General features: G+C 41.4%; 1 protein-coding gene across 5 annotated transcripts in view; it reads right to left on the bottom strand.

Annotated features, from left to right (window-relative positions):
- The window catches only part of LOC127622956 (FYVE, RhoGEF and PH domain-containing protein 4-like), a 72,513-nt gene that overhangs the window by 15,266 nt on the left and 39,078 nt on the right, over nt 1–18,169 (bottom strand). For all 5 annotated transcript variants that reach the window (XM_052097156.1, XM_052097157.1, XM_052097158.1 and 2 more), the window contains one exon: nt 2,189–2,564. In XM_052097156.1, the coding sequence (XP_051953116.1) occupies nt 2,189–2,564 (376 nt within the window). The remainder of the gene's footprint in view (nt 1–2,188; nt 2,565–18,169) is intronic.

Here is an 18,169-nt window from a genome sequence, read left to right as displayed (position 1 = left end):
GTCATCAGTCAAACGTGTGGGAGACCTTCACGCGCTGTCTGTCAGCGCTGCGTGTCTTGAGTTTGGACCAAGTGACTCCAAGGTCATTTTAAAGCCTAGACACGGCTATGTTCCCAAGGTGATCGGTACTCCTTTCAGAGCACAGGTCATTTCCCTATCGGCGCTGCCAGCACCGATAGCTGAACGCGACGCCAATCTCCTTTGCCCGGTCAGAGCACTGAGATTGTATACTGCGCGCTCCGCCGCTTCCGGTGCTCTGAGCAGCTTTTGCTTCGCTCGAGGGCGCACCAAAGGTCTCGCCGCCTGAAACAGACACTATCTAGATGGATAGTGGACGCTATTGCTACTGCATACGCGTCAAAAGACCTGCCATGCCCGTTGGGCATTAGGGCTCACTCCACTAGAGGCATGGCATCCTCGTGGGCATGGTCCAGCGGGATTTCCATTCACGACATATGTGTGGCAGCGGGATGGACTTCCCTCCACCTTTGTCAGATTTTACAATATGGAAGTGCCCGCTCTGCAGGCAAAACTACTAGCGGTTTAATACGCTACAGCTCCCCTGGTGAGCTGCACTGATGGGACACATTCCACACAGACCGGCACCGCCGCTCTGTCGTTCCCTTCCCACTATGTGCTTATGTATTACACAATCAATGACCCGCATTCTTGCCGGCCAAATATTATTTCCCCACTCATAAGGGCTCCCCGGGTCCCCCTTAATTCCCTGGGGCTCATACAGTGGATGCTTGGCGCGACGGCATTGACAATGGGTTCCCGTAGCGTAAGCTAGCTTACGCAATATGAGAGAACCTCTCGTAAGAGAACGTATCGGTTAACTAACGTAACCTCGGTTCTCTCTAGATGAGGGAACGAGTATTGCGTAGCCGGCCGTGCTCACGCCACGAGCGACTTTTCGCTTCAGTCAATGAAAACCAGGGTTCCAGCCTACGAACTACGCTTATATGCACTCAAGTCATGCCCATTTTGGCGGGCTTTGATGCATTGAGCGCGCGGACGCCTCTCATTGGATGCGAGTTCGCCCAAGCTCGTCTATAGACTGCAGCAGTTGCCGCAGAGCAACCTATGAGCTCGCTAGCTAGCCCGCTCAAGGTCTGCAGCTGCCGCACTGCGTTGACAATGGATACAAAAATTAAGGATAATTTTTTGGCTTCAATATCTCAGAAAAGATGAATCTTTCCCGTAGCATAAGCTAGCTTACGCAATACTCGTTCCCTCATCTAGAGAGAACCGAGGTTACGTTAGGTAACCGATACGTTCTCTGCTGTGACAAAATAAATGCTATTGGCAATCGCTATATATATATATATATTTATTGTTCTGTTTTTTAAGGGTGAACCTCAGAAATGATTTTCTGTAGTATTTGGCTCCTGTCAAACATGCAGTTGATAGAGCTTAACTTACATTGAACAGACAATATTCCTTTTAACATGTCTAAAGGAATGTAAAGTATAAGACAAAACCAGAAAGATAAAGTATTTGGGACTATCCCATATCACTTCAAAATGTGTATTTGATCTAGATTTAAGAGTTCTGTAAGAGTGAAAAGATCAAGCAATAATTGTAATTATTATTAGGTTTCCTAATTAGTAAAGGCAACAAATTAGTCACGAGACATCCTCTCTGATCAATATTCTGCAAACAGCCGCTAAAAAAAGAAGTCCCTTTGTTTCATTCATTTATTAACACACAAACACTCACATGCTAAAAACTCCAAAGACACTAAAGACCCTCGCGTTTGCAGACATCTCATCTTAATCCAGGAACATTTCACACAAAGTCACGGAGTTAACCCTCTAAATACACCATATCTAGCCTTGCTACAGAATTCTGAAAATGAAGTTATGACTTATGATCACTTTTATATCTGACAAATGATTCATTTTCTATAAGCCATGAGAATAATATTACTCCATTAATCACAATTCACATATTAAAGGTAATTCCTTACAATAGAAATTGTGAGCGGATGCAATGAGACATTGAATTGTGATTTTAATGGTGGAGAATTTTATTCAGACAAATAATCGAATTATTTGTCATTTATTTATACAACCAAAATGTCCTACATTTAATAGCACAGCTTCATTTAATTCCTAAAACACATACTGTTCCCCTACAATAGTGTAAAGAAGGGTTTTTTTAACACTATGAAATAAGATCTTACCTTCTGCTCTGGGATGTTGTTCATCACAACACACTGCTGCTCGTTCTCCTCGCTCCGATCTATATGACTGTGAGATACATCGACACGGTTCCCATCTGTACTGTCCATTGCTGCATCTCCATTGACCAGTCCATGCGTGTCTATCTTCACAACTGGAACTGATGAGTCTGTAACTCCACCCTGATCCTCAAGCCGGTCCCTGTTCATTTGGGCTAGAACCCCGTTAGGAGGTTTCAGAGCATGACGTGGGCTGCCGGTGGTGGAGCTGGAGTCAGTCGGTTGCTCTTCTTTCTGGTTGTTCTTGTGTGCTGGACTGCAGTTGGGAGATCTGCTGACCTGCTTCAAAGTCGGAGCCTCCCTCTGACCATCTGTGTGTCTGAGAGAGAGAGAGAGAGAGAGTGAGAGAGAGAGAGAGTAAGAGAGAATAAAGGTTATCTTCTTTTCTAGACTATAACTCGTCTCTACTTAACACCAAACAATCACAACTTTTATCACTGTAGGTGCCAGGTTTGGGTTGATGTCTTTTATTTTGAAATTTTTACTTTCAGTTTGTTACGTCACTTGTTGTAGGTGCATATTACCTGTTAGTTTGCGTGTGGTTAGTATGTAGGAAGGGGGTGAGTTGCTGGGACGCTCACTTTCTGTTGACCGTTTTTATTTCATTTAGCTTAATTTCACTTCATTGCCTTTTGCTTACTTTACTGTCAACATCCATCATGTTTGTTTCAATGTTACAATAAACCATCAGGATCTGCAGTGGAAACGCATCAACTTTTATTCCCTCTACTCAGCCTCTTAGCGGTTACTGGCTGCCGCTATATTTAGTCAACAGAAAAGGGCTACTGTTGGATTTTGCATCGTGGATTGGAAAGGATTTCTTCACACGACGCATGTGAAATGCTGACGCGCACACTGAATTGAGATCGCGCTTCTGTATCCTGACGGAAGAAGAGGTATGTGGGCGGTTTTGTTATGTTTGGCTGCAGCATATTTTATATTGGATGAGAAAACGCTGTTGTCGCCGGCCGTGCAGTGTTTGTGTGCCGCTTATTGGATGGAATGCGGTTGTGGAATGAAGTGTGCTGCGCCCATTCATGAAATTGTTGGCTTGATCTGGGCGTTGAATACGGTGCTGTTTGGATTACTAGGATTGCGTTGTGTGAGAAATGGACGCAGATGAGGCTGCGCACGCTGCTGTGAGTAGCAAAAGAGAGCCCAAGCTTACAGCAAAAGCCTTGGTGCTTAAAATTGAGGCATTGCAAAAGGATCGCAAGGCTAAGGTGAATCAAATGAAGAGCTTGATTTTATCAATGAAAGATCTAATGGAATGTGACGAAAATGCTTTGCAAGTGTCTTCAATGGTGGGATCTTTGAAATGTTTGAAAGATGATGCTTTTGTGTTGCACAAAGAAGTGCTTCCCTTTCTTCCTCCTGATGAACAAAACAAACAAAACGAGTGGTTTGATACAGTTTCTAAGCACAATGATGGATTTGTGGAAGATGTTGAACGATGGTTGAATGAAGCTAAGAATCTGAGGCAAAATGCTCAAATAACAGAATCAAATTCTACTCTGCGTTATGCAAATCTTTGCCCATCACTTTCTGTCATTCATGATTCAAGAGCAATGGATAATTCAGCTGAACCAGTTTCATCGTCTCATAATATGAATATTCCAAGTAAATATCAGAACTATGATATGGATGAAGGGGATGTGCAGAATCAAATACAGCCAACTGATAGTGTCTCTAACGTGGGCAGGAAAACGACAACAACTCATGGATCTCGAACCAGTCGATCTTCCATTGTATCTGCTCATCTTAAGGTTAAGGTCGAAATGGAAGCCTTGTTGGCACATCAGAAAATGTTATCACGGAAACATATATTGGAAAAGGAATAGGAGGATTTGAGGAGGAGAAAAGAACAACTGGAACTGGACACTAAAATTGCTGTATCCATGGCCAAGATGAAAGTGTATAGCAACGTGAGATCAGAACAAAGTGATTGTACGAATTCTTCTGATGCCAGTGCATTTTGGGTGAGAAATACTGGAACCAGTTCTCTTAACCCTAATGTGGAACCATTTTTACCTTCAAGTTCACATTCAATGCCACTACAGCCACCTGTATCTTATACATGGGCTCAAGCCGCACCAGATAATCCAATGCGTTTTCCAACTCCGTCAGGTCAACAACAGATTGTAAATTCTAACACAAGGTTGACACATTCTACGTTACCCAGCATCAGTCATGATGGTGGACATGGTCCTGGACTGCAGGGTGCACATAGATCGAGTTTACAGGATGGTTTGGAAGGAGGAAATATCATTAAGCTTATTGACAAGCAAAATGAAATTGCTGCCCTATTAGTTCAGCAACACAACTTATCTTCACTTCCACCAAGGGAGGTCCCATTCTTTGATGGAGATCCATTAGCGTTATCACAACTTTATACGAACATTCGAAGAGGTGGTTGAAAAGAAAGCAAGTAGCCATGCAGATTGCTTGCATTTCTTGAAGCAGTACACTAGAGGGCAACCTAAGGAGCTTGTTCGAAGCTGTCAATTGATGATTCCTTCGCAAGGGTATATAAATGCTAAGGCCTTGCTTAAGGAGCATTTCGGTAATGAGGTAAGGATAGCCTCAGCTTACATGAAAAGAGCACTCTCATGGCAAATGATAAGATCTGAGGATGCTAAGGCTCTACAAGACTACAGCTTATTTCTTAGGAGTTGCTGCAATGCTATGCAGAATATTTGTTACATGAATGAGTTAAATCTTGCCTCTAATATGCAAATTGTTCTTGCAAAACTTCCTTATAAGCTCAAAGAAAGATGGAGGATTGTAGCATATGATTTACAGGAAAGACGTAACCATCCAGCTTGCTTTTCTGATATTGTGGACTTCATAGAAAGACAGGTGAAAATAGTCACAGATCCGGTATTTGGAAGCATTCAAGATGTTCTGCCTAGTGGAGGTAGAAACCTGAATACCAAATTGCCTCATTTTAAACCTAGAAGTAGTTTTGCCACCACAGTCACTGCAACTGGTGCAAAGGATTGTAGTGGGAAGGCTGTGAAAAAACCTGTCTCTTCTGTGAAGGAGCACATGCATTGGACTTCTGTAAAAGGCTTGTTGAAAGATCTCATGCAGAAAAGATGAATTTTCTGAAGAAAAAGGGATTTGTTTCGGTTGCTTATGTACAGGACATTTCAGCCGTGATTGTAAAGAGAGAAGCATATGTATGATATGTCAACTCAAACACCCAAGTCTTCTTCATATTTTTCCATCAGAGAATAAGGGCATTCAGTATAAAGATGAGTCCAAGTCAACAGTGGGAAGTGCTTTGGTCTCGCTGCAGTCTAATGCCCTTACTGGGGCTGGTAAAGAGAATTGTGCATTGTCTATCGTTCCTGTATGTGTGAAATCAAAGAAAGGAAGCAAAGTTGTGACCACCTATGCTTTTCTGGACTCTGGAAGCTCTGCATCTTTCTGCACAGAGAGTTTGATGTCCAAGCTCAATCTCTCGGCAAAGAAAGTTAACATTCTAATGAGAACCATGAGTCAGGACAAATCCATTTGCTGTTATGTTCTAAAGGATCTTGAAGTGTCAGGATTGAATCAAGAGCATTACTGTGCTTTACCAGAGGTATACACTCAGAAGACCATGCCTGTAAGTAAAACCAACATCGCCACACAAAACGATCTTGCTTGTTGGCCTCATTTAAGTCATCTATGTTTGCCTTCAATTGATGCTGATGTGGAGTTGTTGATTGGTGCTAATGTGCCAGAGGCTTTGGAGCCATGGCAGATTATTCGCTGTCAAGACAGTGGCCCATATGCTATTAAGACCATGTTTGGATGGGCAGTTAATGGACCAATCAAGCGACAGAAAGAGTATGCTGTTAAGGAACATTCTCACATGACTGTTAATAGGATCACAGTTATGAAACTGGATGAGTTATGGGAGCAACAGTTTAAGAGTGACTTTCCTGAATGTGTCGAAGAGGAACTGCAAGGATTGTCAAAGGAAGATCATCAATTCATGGATTTTGTTTCACAGTCAGCAAGACTGACCAATGGGCATTATTCTATTGGTCTTCCACTTAAAAACAAAAGGGTAGTCATGCCAAGGAATAGAGCAATCGTGGAACAATGTGCTCTGAATCTTCAAAGAAGACTTCAAAGAAATGCTTCCTTTCATGCTGACTATACTACCTTTATGGAGAGTGTCATCGCCAAAGGCCATGCTGAAAAGGTTCCCACAGCTGAACTGGAACGACTTGATGGACGTTTATGGTACATACCTCACCATGGTGTGTATCATCCTAAAAAGCAAAAGATAAGAGTGGTATTTGATTGCGGAGCATCATATCAAGGAACATCATTGAATAAGCATCTTTTGCAAGGTCCAGATTTAACAAGTCCGCTGGTGAGTGTTCTTGTGTGATTCAGAATGGAGTACGTTGCCATGATGGCTGACATAGAATCGATGTTTCATCAGGTTAAGGTAAATCCTTATGATTGTGATCTCTTGAGGTTTCTTTGGTGGCCTGGAGGAAACATTGATGTGAATCTGGAAGAATACAGAATGGTTGTGCATTTGTTTGGAGCTACGTCATCTCCAAGTTGCTCTAGCTATGCGTTGAGAAAGTGTGCAGAGGACCATAAGGATCTGTATGATGCCAAGACCGTGGACATTGTCCTTAATAACTTCTATGTAGATGACTGTCTTGTATCTGTGCCTACAGATTCAGAAGCTGTTCTATTGTATCAGAAGCTCACAGAAATGTGCACTAAAGGTGGATTCCGATTAACCAAATGGATAAGTAACAGCCGCACTGTGTTAAATGCCATCCCTGAGGAAGACAGAGATAAGAAAGTTAAGAACTTGGATTTGGAACATGACATGCTACCTTTGGAAAGAGCATTGGGTGTGCAGTGGTGTGCTGAGTCTGATGTCTTCAAATTCAAGGTGACCATCAAGGATAGACCTCTTACTCGAAGAGGAATTCTTTCTATCATTAGTTCCATCTATGACCCGCTTGGCTTTCTGTCTCCTGTGATTCTACGTGCCAAAATGATACTTCAAGATCTGTGTCGAGAAAAAATTGGATGGGACAGCACTATTCCAACAGTGTACATTCAGCGATGGACGAGTTGGTTGGAGAAACTTCATGAATTGGAGAAATTCAAGGTCCGTAGGTGTTTAAAGCCTGAAAACTTTGGAGAAGCTATATCTGCCCAATTGCATCACTTTTCGGACGCCAGTGAGCAGGGTTATGGCATGGTGTCGTATTTACTACTTCATAATGATCAACTACGTGCCCATTCCTTTCTTTTAATGAGTAAGGCAAGAGTGACACCTTTAAAACCTATCACTATCCCTCGTCTGGAGCTCACTGCTGCCACACTTGCTGGTCGCATGGACAAGTTGTGGAAGAGAGAGCTGAAGATGAAACTTCAGGATTCTGTATTTTGGACCGACAGCACCTCTGTCCTCAAGTACATCCAAAATGAGACTTCTAGATTCAAATGTTTTGTAGCCAACCGAGTTGCTGAAATTCGAAGTGTTTCTGAAATCAGACAATGGAGGTATGTGAATTCTTCAAACAATCCAGCTGACCTAGCATCCAGAGGTCTACAGGTTGATTCATTCTTAAAGAACCAGATATGGATTTCTGGTCCTCCATTTCTTGTTCAACCACAAGAGTTGTGGCCCATGGATCCTTCTGATGTAGGTGAGATGTCGTCTTGTGACCCAGAAGTGAAAAAGAGTGTTCTGGTGAATGCTGTGCAAGTTCAACAAGAGTATGAGTTTATGCCATACTTTAATTACTACTCTTCATGGATGCGATTGAAAAAAGGTGTAGCTTGGATCCTTCGATTCAGGAATATCCTAATTGATCTCAGCAAGGAAAGGAAAAGGTTGATGACTGCTTACTCTGATATGGACAAGTTGCAACGAGAGACTGTTGTTAAGAAAGAGATACTGAAAATTCAGATCCAATGTGCCTGCTAAATTGTTGTCTTCAGATGAGCTGGAAAGAGCTGAATTGGAGATTATCCGTCTTTGCCAAAGGAAGAGATATTCTGAAGAACTGGCTAGTCTGCGGAAAGATGGATTGGTAAAACGGAATAGTGAACTCTATAGACTTAACCCTGTGCTTCACTCCGATGTCATCAGAGTTGGAGGGCGTCTGGACAAGGCTATGATGCCTGAAGAAGTTAAGCATCCGGTAATACTGGCCAAGAATCTACATATTTCAGATTTAATTCTGCGGCAAATTCATCATGACATTGGACATTGTGGACGGAATTAAATGTTGGCTAATTTGTGGCAGAGATATTGGATCCCTGGTGCTAGCACAGCTATAAGAAGAATTTTGTCCAAGTGTGTGGTCTGCAGACATCTTCATGGAATCCCGGGTCATCAGCAGATGGCAGATTTGCCACAAGATAGAGTCACACCTGACAAACCACCATTTACGCATGTTGGAGTGGACTGCTTCGGTCCCTTTGAAGTAAAACGGGGAAGGAGCGTTGTAAAACGTTATGGAGTGATATTCACATGTTTGACTGTAAGAGCTGTTCACCTTGAAATAGCAAATTCACTTGATACAGACTCTTTCATCCATGCATTAAGAAGATTTACTGCAAGTCGAGGACAAGTTGTCGAGATTCGTTCAGACAATGGCACAAACTTTGTTGGTGCCCAACGTGAACTGCAGGAGGCTATAAAAAACTGGAATCATAATCAGATCAATTCATTACTGCTTCAAAAAGGAATTAAGTGGAACTTTAATCCCCCGGCTGGTTCGCACTTTGGTGGAATTTGGGAACGGATTATAAGATCAGTAAGGAAGATTTTAAATTCTATCCTTAGAGGACAAAGTTTAGACGAGGAGGGTCTTTACACACTCCTTTGTGAAGTTGAATCAATCCTTAATAATCGTCCAATATCCAGAGCATCTCTGGATGTTAATGATTTGGAAGCCCTAACTCCTAACCATCTTCTCCTCTTGAAAACACAGCCGTCTTTACCACCTGGACTGTTTAAAAGGGATGATCTATATTCACGACGACGTTGGCGACAGATCCAATATATGGCGGATCTATTTTGGAAGAGATGGATCGGGGAGTACCTACTTCAACTACAAGAACGCCAGAAGTGGCTGGTGAAGAAACGCAATTTTCAAGTGGGAGATATTGTGCTTGTAGTGGATGATACTGCCCCAAGGAGCTCATGGATTATGGGCAAGATTATTCAGATCACACAGGATAAAAGGGGATTGACACGTCAAGTAAGAATCAAGACCAAGAGTTCCTGCTTGACCAGACCCATTACTAAAGTTTGCCGCCTTCTTGAAACGGAGGACTTCTAACTATTCTATGACCGACTGACTAACTGACTGACTAATTGACTGACTGACTTATGAGAGCTCTCAAATGACTTACCGAAGACTTTGACTAAAGACTGTTTGATTGACATGTTTACTTCAGTTGATTACGGACACTGTTCGCACATTGAAGAATTGGACATTTACACACATTTGTGTATACATTATTTATGAAATAAGATTTAGCGATTTCTATGTATGCAAATAATTACGCAGTGATGTATAATTTGCATGATTGTGTTGTAATTGTTATGATTATTACAGTTTTGGGGTGTAATAATCAGGGGCTGGAGTGTAGGTGCCAGGTTTGGGTTATGTCTTTTATTTTGACATTTTTACTTTCAGTTTGTTACGTCACTTGTTGTAGGTGCATATTACCTGTTAGTTTGCGTGTGGTTAGTATGTAGGAAGGGGGTGAGTTGCTGGGACGCTCACTTTCTGTTGACCGTTTTCATTTCATTTAGCTTAATTTCACTTCATTGCCTTTTGCTTACTTTACTGTCAACATCCATCATGTTTGTTTCAATGTTACAATAAACCATCAGGATCTGCAGTGGAAACGAGTCAACTTTTATTCCCTCTACTCAGCCTCTTAGCGGTTACTGGCTGCCGCTATAATCACCAACTGTATCTGTATAGTTCACATGAAATACAATTGAGAAGTTGAGATGTCCTGTGGTGTGACATTCTATATGTTATTCAACTCGATTTCTATTCAGGAAAATTATTTCACCACACATTGTTCCAAAGCAGCTTTACAAAGAATAGTGTCTTACAAAGCCAAAGAAGACAGTGGCAAGGCAAAACTCCTTCAGATGTTAAACAGAAAGAAACCTTGAGACGAATCATTGTGCACGCAGCTTTCATTAGCTCATTTATAGTATGCATTCCTTTAAAATTCATCTGTCACACCGCAGGAACATTTCAAACATACCAGTGAAGGCAAAATGGTGATTAAAATTGTGAAAATAAAAATAAAAGTAAGAAATGGGGACCAAGCACACTAACTAATATAAGACACTTTACCTCACACATTTAAGTAAACGTACCTCAAATCTTGAAGTTTTTTAAAAACACAACCAAATGTCATGCATGTGTGTGTCAGAGAGAGCAAAAGAAAGAGTAGAAGAGAAAGACGTGTTGCGTTTTACAGTGTGATGGTGTCACTGTTAAAAAATATAAGCGTAGGGCAAACTTCCTGTTTCAATGTCATCTTGTGTGTGTGTGTGTGCATGTCTTGTGTGTGCGTGTGTTGTGTGTGTGCATGTCTTGTGTGAGTGTGCGTGTCTTGTGTGTGTGCGTGTCTTGTGTGTGTGTGTGCGTGTCTTGTGTGTGTGCATGTCTTGTGTGTGCGTGCGTGCGTGTGCCTGTCTTGTGTGTGTGTGTGTGTGCATGTGTGTGCATGTGTGTGTCGTGTGTGTGTGTGTGTGTACGCGCATGTCTGTGTGTTTGTAGGTCAGACGAGGACTGTAGGAGGATGGGAGTAACAGGGAGGTTGAGGAGAGGAAAAGAAGAGAGGAAATACAGAATGTGGCTCCCGAGAGCACATCTGGCCTACTTCAGAATACATGCCAACATGCCAATACACACATTTTCACACAAGAGCAAGACAGTTGTTCTCATTTAAGTAAAAAATGCATTCAGAAACATCACATTACACATCATGTGTAAGAGATTATACTGTATGTACAGTCAACATGCCTATATTACACAAAACACCCAGACATAATGATCTATATCAACCTTTCGTCATCCTGAGGGGCTTTATTTTGTCATAATTACTGACAGTATTTTACAGCTACTTACCTAATAGATAAATAAATGACATGAACTGTTGATTTGAGTTAAAATGACGTTATTATGAGAGCAGAAAGACTGTGGAGGGATCCGAGAGCTATAAAGGAAATCGGTTGCCTGAGACGACGGCCAATTGTTCATTTTAGCGGTCAACATAAACAATATTTAACTGCAGAATACCATGATTGACCAATCATTTCCGAAAGTATTCCAGAAAGTATTCCAGAAAGCCGTGTGAATTGAATAATGTATGTGACTAAGGACCAGTTATAAATAGGGATGCACTACTACAGAATTTGTGACCGATATCGATAAGAGCCGATAATTAATGTTATGGTCATTACGGATGTGGTGGGCAATAATACAAGTCTGTACAGTTTAAGCTGGTGACAGTGGTGTAAACACTCTATAGATTTAGAAATGCAAATGTATCTAAACATGAATATTTACAGATGTATAACGGTTTAATACTTTTGACACTTGGTGGAAAAAAAATCCCCAGTTTCCAAAATGGTATAATTCAGATCAAGGCTGATCATTTTAAAAAACTGTTCCTGGGGGAGTCACGTGACGCTATGCGAGGGTTGGTCGCTTTTGGTACAATTATCCTTTTAAGCAATTTTAACCGGTGAGAACTGCAATAGCTTTGTTTGTTAAACTGTGCTGGAGGGCAGGATGTCATAAAATTCTAAATCATCGGCCTGTGAGGACATTAAAATGTACTTGTGCTCTCACACATCGGACGCCTCGCAGGAGTTCCAGTCAATAGCGACAGTGAGCTTCACTACATCATATTTCGAACATTTATGCAGTGCTGACGAAAATCTTGACCGACATGGAGGGCCTCGCAGAAATATGTTGAGTGATCACATTTATGGAGACGAAACTTTACACCCCGATCACAAGAATGGACGATGTTGAAAAGCGGGTCGAGTTTCTGGAGTCGGCCGATAAAAGAGCTACAGGCTAACCCGCCTGCTTCCAAGGCTGATGTGAAGTGGGAAAAACTAGAGGATATGAAAAATCAGAGCAGGCATAATAATGTTCATTTCATTGGAAGCCCCGAGGGAATGTAACGTCAGGATTTGGTGATGTTTTTGGACAGGCTTATTCCGAATGTGATCGACACAGCGGGCCGGCGGCTCGAGATAGAGAGTGCACACAGAGCTCTCGGACCACGATCTATCCTGGCAAGATTCTTAAGGTTAGCTCACAGAGACTTTGTTCTAAGAGCGGTGAGGAATAAAGGCAAGTTGTGCTGGGAGGACCACAAAATCATGGTTTCTCCGGACTTTGCTAGATCACCTCAAGTGAAGAGGGACGGATTCAAAGAGTGTAACCAACAGTGGTAAAAACCACTTGACTTGAGAAGCTTCACATTGCTCTATCTGGCTAAGCTGAGACTTTTACATGCCTATGGCCTTCATTAAACCAATGGAGTTAGTGGGTAACTTTGCCTGCACTCGTCCAACAGTACAGACTTCACATGTATTTTACTGATGCAGAGGGTCTGTTGTTCTGTTGTCTGCCCACTGGCTCCTGCCCGACTCTCTTCTTATTTTCTCCCTTTTTTAACTTGCTGTAGAGAACATTTACTCACTTTGTGGGCTCGATGTTATTGTTTACTTGGGCCTATTTTATTTTTAAATGTTTCATTTTATTTATTTATTTTATTTACATGTACAATTTAATGGCATGGGTTATGTTAAAAAAAATAATGATATGTATACATATGTGAAAGTCACCAGAATTAAGCAATCTGGTAACAATAGTTTTGCAGAAGGTCTTGTGAGCTTGCATGGCCCGTCAGATTTCCGAGCGATGGACACCAGTTGGGACAGTTATGCGCGAGGCTGATGCAAATTTGTTTTCTGTTCTGTGGGTTATTAAGGTTGCTATGGTTACATCAATGTTGGATAGTTGTCTATATCATTTAGCCTTGGGTAAACAATTTATCTTTACGTATGTCAATATGTCACTTTAATATATATAGGAGTGATGGTGGCATAGTGGGTTAAAGCACATAACTGGTAATCAGAAGGTTGCTGGTTCGATCCCCACAGTCACCACCATTGTGTCCTTGAGTAAGACACTTAACTCCAGGTTGCTCCGGGGGGATTGTCCCTGTAATAAGTGCACTGTAAGACACTTTGGATAAAAGCCTCTGCCAAATGCATACATGTAAATGCACATGGAGAGAAACATTTTACTTATATTTACAATGTTAATGGGGCACCCTATAAAAAGAAGGAAGGTTGTATCTTTTCTTAAGCATGGAGGAGTTTGTTGAGGTAATTAAAGACTTTAGGAAAGGCTCCGGGGCCAGGTGGTTTTGCCACAGAATGTTTTAGATCTTATGTCACAGAACTAGCTCCACTTCTGTTAGAAGTTTACAGAGATATTAAAGAAAGGTGAACTATCACCAACCATGGCGCAAGCCCTGAAGATCCAAATGAATGTAAAAACTATCATCCAATTTCCCTGATTCATTTAGATGTAAAAATATTGCCTAAACTTCTGGCTAATCGATTAAGCAGAGTAATTATATTGATTATGCAAATAGATCAAGTGGGATTTATATGTGGCTGTAGTTCTTCTGATAATATTACACATTTTATAAATAATATGTGGTCAGTACGAATGATCAAACCCCAATCGCTGCAATCTCACTTGACACGAGAAGGCGTTTGATAGGGTGGAATGGGTCAATTTTTTTGTAATAATTTTTTTTGTATAAAATCTTACAATAATAAAAAAAAAGCAAAAACATGCCCACACCCGCTCCTCATATACCAAGTTTAAATCTTTCTCCCATAATCTCTTGATAGAAGTTAAAGCTCCGCCCCCAGACTCTGAATTATCAGTGAGTAATACACTGATGCCTCATGACCTTTATGAACAGGAAGTTCTTGCCGCTATTTTGCCATTGCAAACCTTTCTATCAAACTAACCGGAGAAGTTAAGTTACACCCCGTTATCTCGCATTTGCACTCGATTTGGACAAAAGTGTCTAGAGTGTTTCTATCGGACATTTATTTAAATGTTGCCTCGAGCATATGAACCCAAAATGATGAGTTAAGAAGCCCCCTTTCTGCTGGGTGCATCTGATGCAATTCATGGTTTCACATCGATTCTATTGGACCCCCTCTAGATTATATAGGCTCGGTCTTAAAGACACACCCACCTGCTGGCGATGCCAATCAGAAGATTTTGGTGGTGTGTTAATATACAAGAATTTTGGTTGAAGGTTCAGAGTTTTATGTGTGACATTTTGGGCATTCGAATTTCATTCTGAACCAGACTCTGTATTTTGGGCAATGGGGCAGTCATACATTTGGGGGATAAACACATAAATTGGGTTCTGACCAGCATTATGATTGGCAGGGAAATTATTTTATTTTAAAACATTTCCGGAGTGGTGTGTGCAGATGGGGAGGGTGGCTGCTTTCGAGGAGATTTCCAACAGAAAATGTTTTTGACAGGAAGTGGGGCAATTACTTAGTGTTTCTGGGGAACTCTCGGGGAGGGGCTGTGGAGAGAGATGTTAGTTTTAATTATATATATATATATATATATATATATATATATGATTATGTTTTTTGTTAATTTTTTGTGTGTGTGTGTGTGTGTGTGTGTGTGTGTGTGTGTGTGTGTGTGTGTGTATATATTTTAGACCACAGGGGTGATTGTTGGGGGTTAGGGTGGGGTTGGTGATTGGTGGGGTTTATATTTTAAATGTTGATTCAATGTGTATATACAGTGGGTACGGAAAGTATTCAGACCCCCTTACATTTTTCACTCTTTGTTATATTGCAGCCATTTGCTAAAATCATTTAAGTTCATTTTTTTTCCTCATTATTGTACACACAGCACCCCATATTGACAGAAAAACACAGAATTTTTGACATTTTTGCACATTTATTAAAAAAGAAAAACTGAAATATCACATGGTCCTAAGTATTCAGACCCTTTGTTCAGTATTTAGTAGAAGCACCCTTTTGATCTAATACAGCCATGACTCTTTTTGGGAAAGATGCAACAAGTTTTTCACATCTGGATTTGGGTATCCTCTGCCATTCCTCCTTGCAGATCCTCTCCAGTTCTGTCAGGTTGGATGGTAAACGTTGGTGGACAGCCATTTTCAGGTCTCTCCAGAGATGCTCAATTGGGTTTAAGTCAGGGCTCTGGCTGGGCCATTCAAGAACAGTCACGGAGTTGTTGTGAAGCCACTCCTTCCTTATTTTAGCAGTGTGCTTAGGGTCATTGTCTTGTTGGAAGGTGAACCTTCGGCCCAGTCTGAGGTCCAGAGCACTCTGGAAAAGGTTTTCGTCCAGGATATCCCTGTACTTGGCCGCATTCATCTTTCCCTCGATTGCAACCAGTCGTCCTGTCCCTGCAGCTGAAAAACACCCCCACAGCATGATGCTGCCACCACCATGCTTCACTGTTGAGACTGTATTGGACAGGTGATGAGCAGTGCCTGCTTTTCTCCACACATACCGCTTAGAATTAAGGCCAAAAAGTTCTACCTTGGTCTCATCAGACCAGAGAATCTTATTTATCACAATCTTGGAGTCCTTCAGGTGTTTTTAGCAAACTCCATGCAGGCTTTCATGTGTCTTGCACTGAGGAGAGGCTTCCGTCGGGCCACTCTGCCATAAAGCCCCGACTGGTGGATGGCTGCAGTGATGGTTGACTTACTACAACTTTCTCCCATCTCCCGACTGCATCTCTGGAGCTCAGCCACAGTGATCTTTGGGTTCTTCTTTACCTCTCTCACCAAGGCTCTTCTCCCCCGATAGCTCAGTTTGGCCGGATGGCCAGCTCTAGGAAGGGTTCTGGTCGTCCCAAACGTCTTCCATTTAAGGATTGTGGAGGCCACTGTGCTCTTATGAACCTTAAGGGCAGCAGAAATTTTTTTGAAACCTTGCCCAGATCTGTGCCTTGCCACAATTCTGTCTCTGAGCTCTTCAGGCAGTTCCTTTGACCTCATGATTCTCATTTGCTCAGACATGCACTGTGAGCTGTAAGGTCTTATATAGACAGGTGTGTGGCTTTCCTAATCAAGTCCAATCAGTATAATCAAACACAGCTGGACTCAATTGAAGGTGTAGAACCATCTCAAGGATGATCAGAAGAAATGGACGGCACCTGAGTTAAATATATGAGTGTCACAGCAAAGGGTCTGAATACTTAGGACCATGTGATATCTCAGTTTTTCTTTTTTAATAAATGTGCAAAAATGTCAACAGTTCTGTGTTTTTCTGTCAATATGGGGTGCTGTGTGTACAATAATGAGGAAAAAAAATGAACTTAAATGATTTTAGGAAATGGCTGCAATATAACAAAGAGTGAAAAATGTAAGGGGGTCTGAATACTTTCCGTACCCACTGTATATAGTGTTTTTTATTTTGTTATATGTATATGAATAAAACATTTTAATAATAAAATTCAGACAGATAATTCTTAGAGGATGGAAATCAACTGTTCCTACTGGCAGATACCGGTCACTGATGTGGACACTAATGTATTGTGCATCCCTAACAATCATCACAACTGCACAAACTAAGCTGTAAAGAGAGAATCCATTCAAAACTAGGCAAGACATAAATGTGCAGAAACAGTGAATGAAAAATTCAACAAAAATACATGAAGACATCATGCACACACGCACACTGGGCACACCTCACGCGGTTTCCCCCTCTACATCAGATAGTGTTTCCTGTGAGATAGAGAATAGACATCTGGATATGAGGGGTCGACAAGAATGCCATTACAGATGGCCGTTAATACACAGGAGCACTGAGACAGATTCATATGTGACCTCTGTTATTGAGTTCAGTGTATGACAAGAAAATTTCAAATCTGTCTGATGCAAACATCATTTAAATAGATAATAAAAGTCATGAAGCATTGTTTTATTAATCTGGCATAATTCAATTTGGTACAATCACATATTGTGAGAGCTGACGCGTTGCTAATTAAAAAACAAAACATTGAATAAAGCTATCAAATGCAGCCACACATGTAGAGTGGTATAGATTTCTCCCAAACTACATGTTCATTGTTCACCCCATGTGGTTGTAAAGTGACCCTCTGCAGTTGTTTGTGGTCATCAGCTGCTGGAGGGATCGAAGCGCTGTTAACCACTCATCGACTCACGCTCTCTTCACAGCTTACATGAGGAATTTCTGAGCCTAGCCACACACACACAGTAGCACTACACCAGCAGGAACACTGGATTTCCAGAGTAAATGTGCTTTATTGTTCAGCCTTTGTTACAGTGAAGGGATTTATGAGACAAAGGAATATTCTGGGATCAAAACAAGTGAAGCTCAAATCAACAGTATTTGTGTTGATTTGTATTGTACTAACCCTAAGGGCATTATCACTCAAAGGAGGTACTGGACATCGCTTTAATGGTTTACTCAGAACACACATTTTTCCAAACTGATCAGTCTCTTGCCACTCTGGCACCATCTCATGCTGCATTCAGTGCAGTCGGACATTGGAGATTCGCGCTCGTAAATTGTCAAATTGGACATAACTTTTAATTCTTTGCTGCCAACTGGGGTGGCAGCAGGGGTGGCAATGTATTCTTTTAGGGTGGCATTTGCCCCTGCTTGTGTCTATACTTTTGAAACAGTACTTGAATGTTTACAGATTAAACCCCATTGACTTCCATTGGAAGTGTCTCACTGAACACACATTTGTGATTTTTTAAAGAAAAGTTGGGATGAGTCGAAATAAAGTTTTGTGGTAATCAACATCATACAACGATTGCTGT

Source organism: Xyrauchen texanus, chromosome 29 (assembly GCF_025860055.1).
Source record: "Xyrauchen texanus isolate HMW12.3.18 chromosome 29, RBS_HiC_50CHRs, whole genome shotgun sequence".
In the NCBI taxonomy this organism is placed as follows: Eukaryota; Metazoa; Chordata; class Actinopteri; order Cypriniformes; family Catostomidae; genus Xyrauchen; species Xyrauchen texanus.
This window is presented reverse-complemented; position numbering and strand designations above follow the sequence as displayed.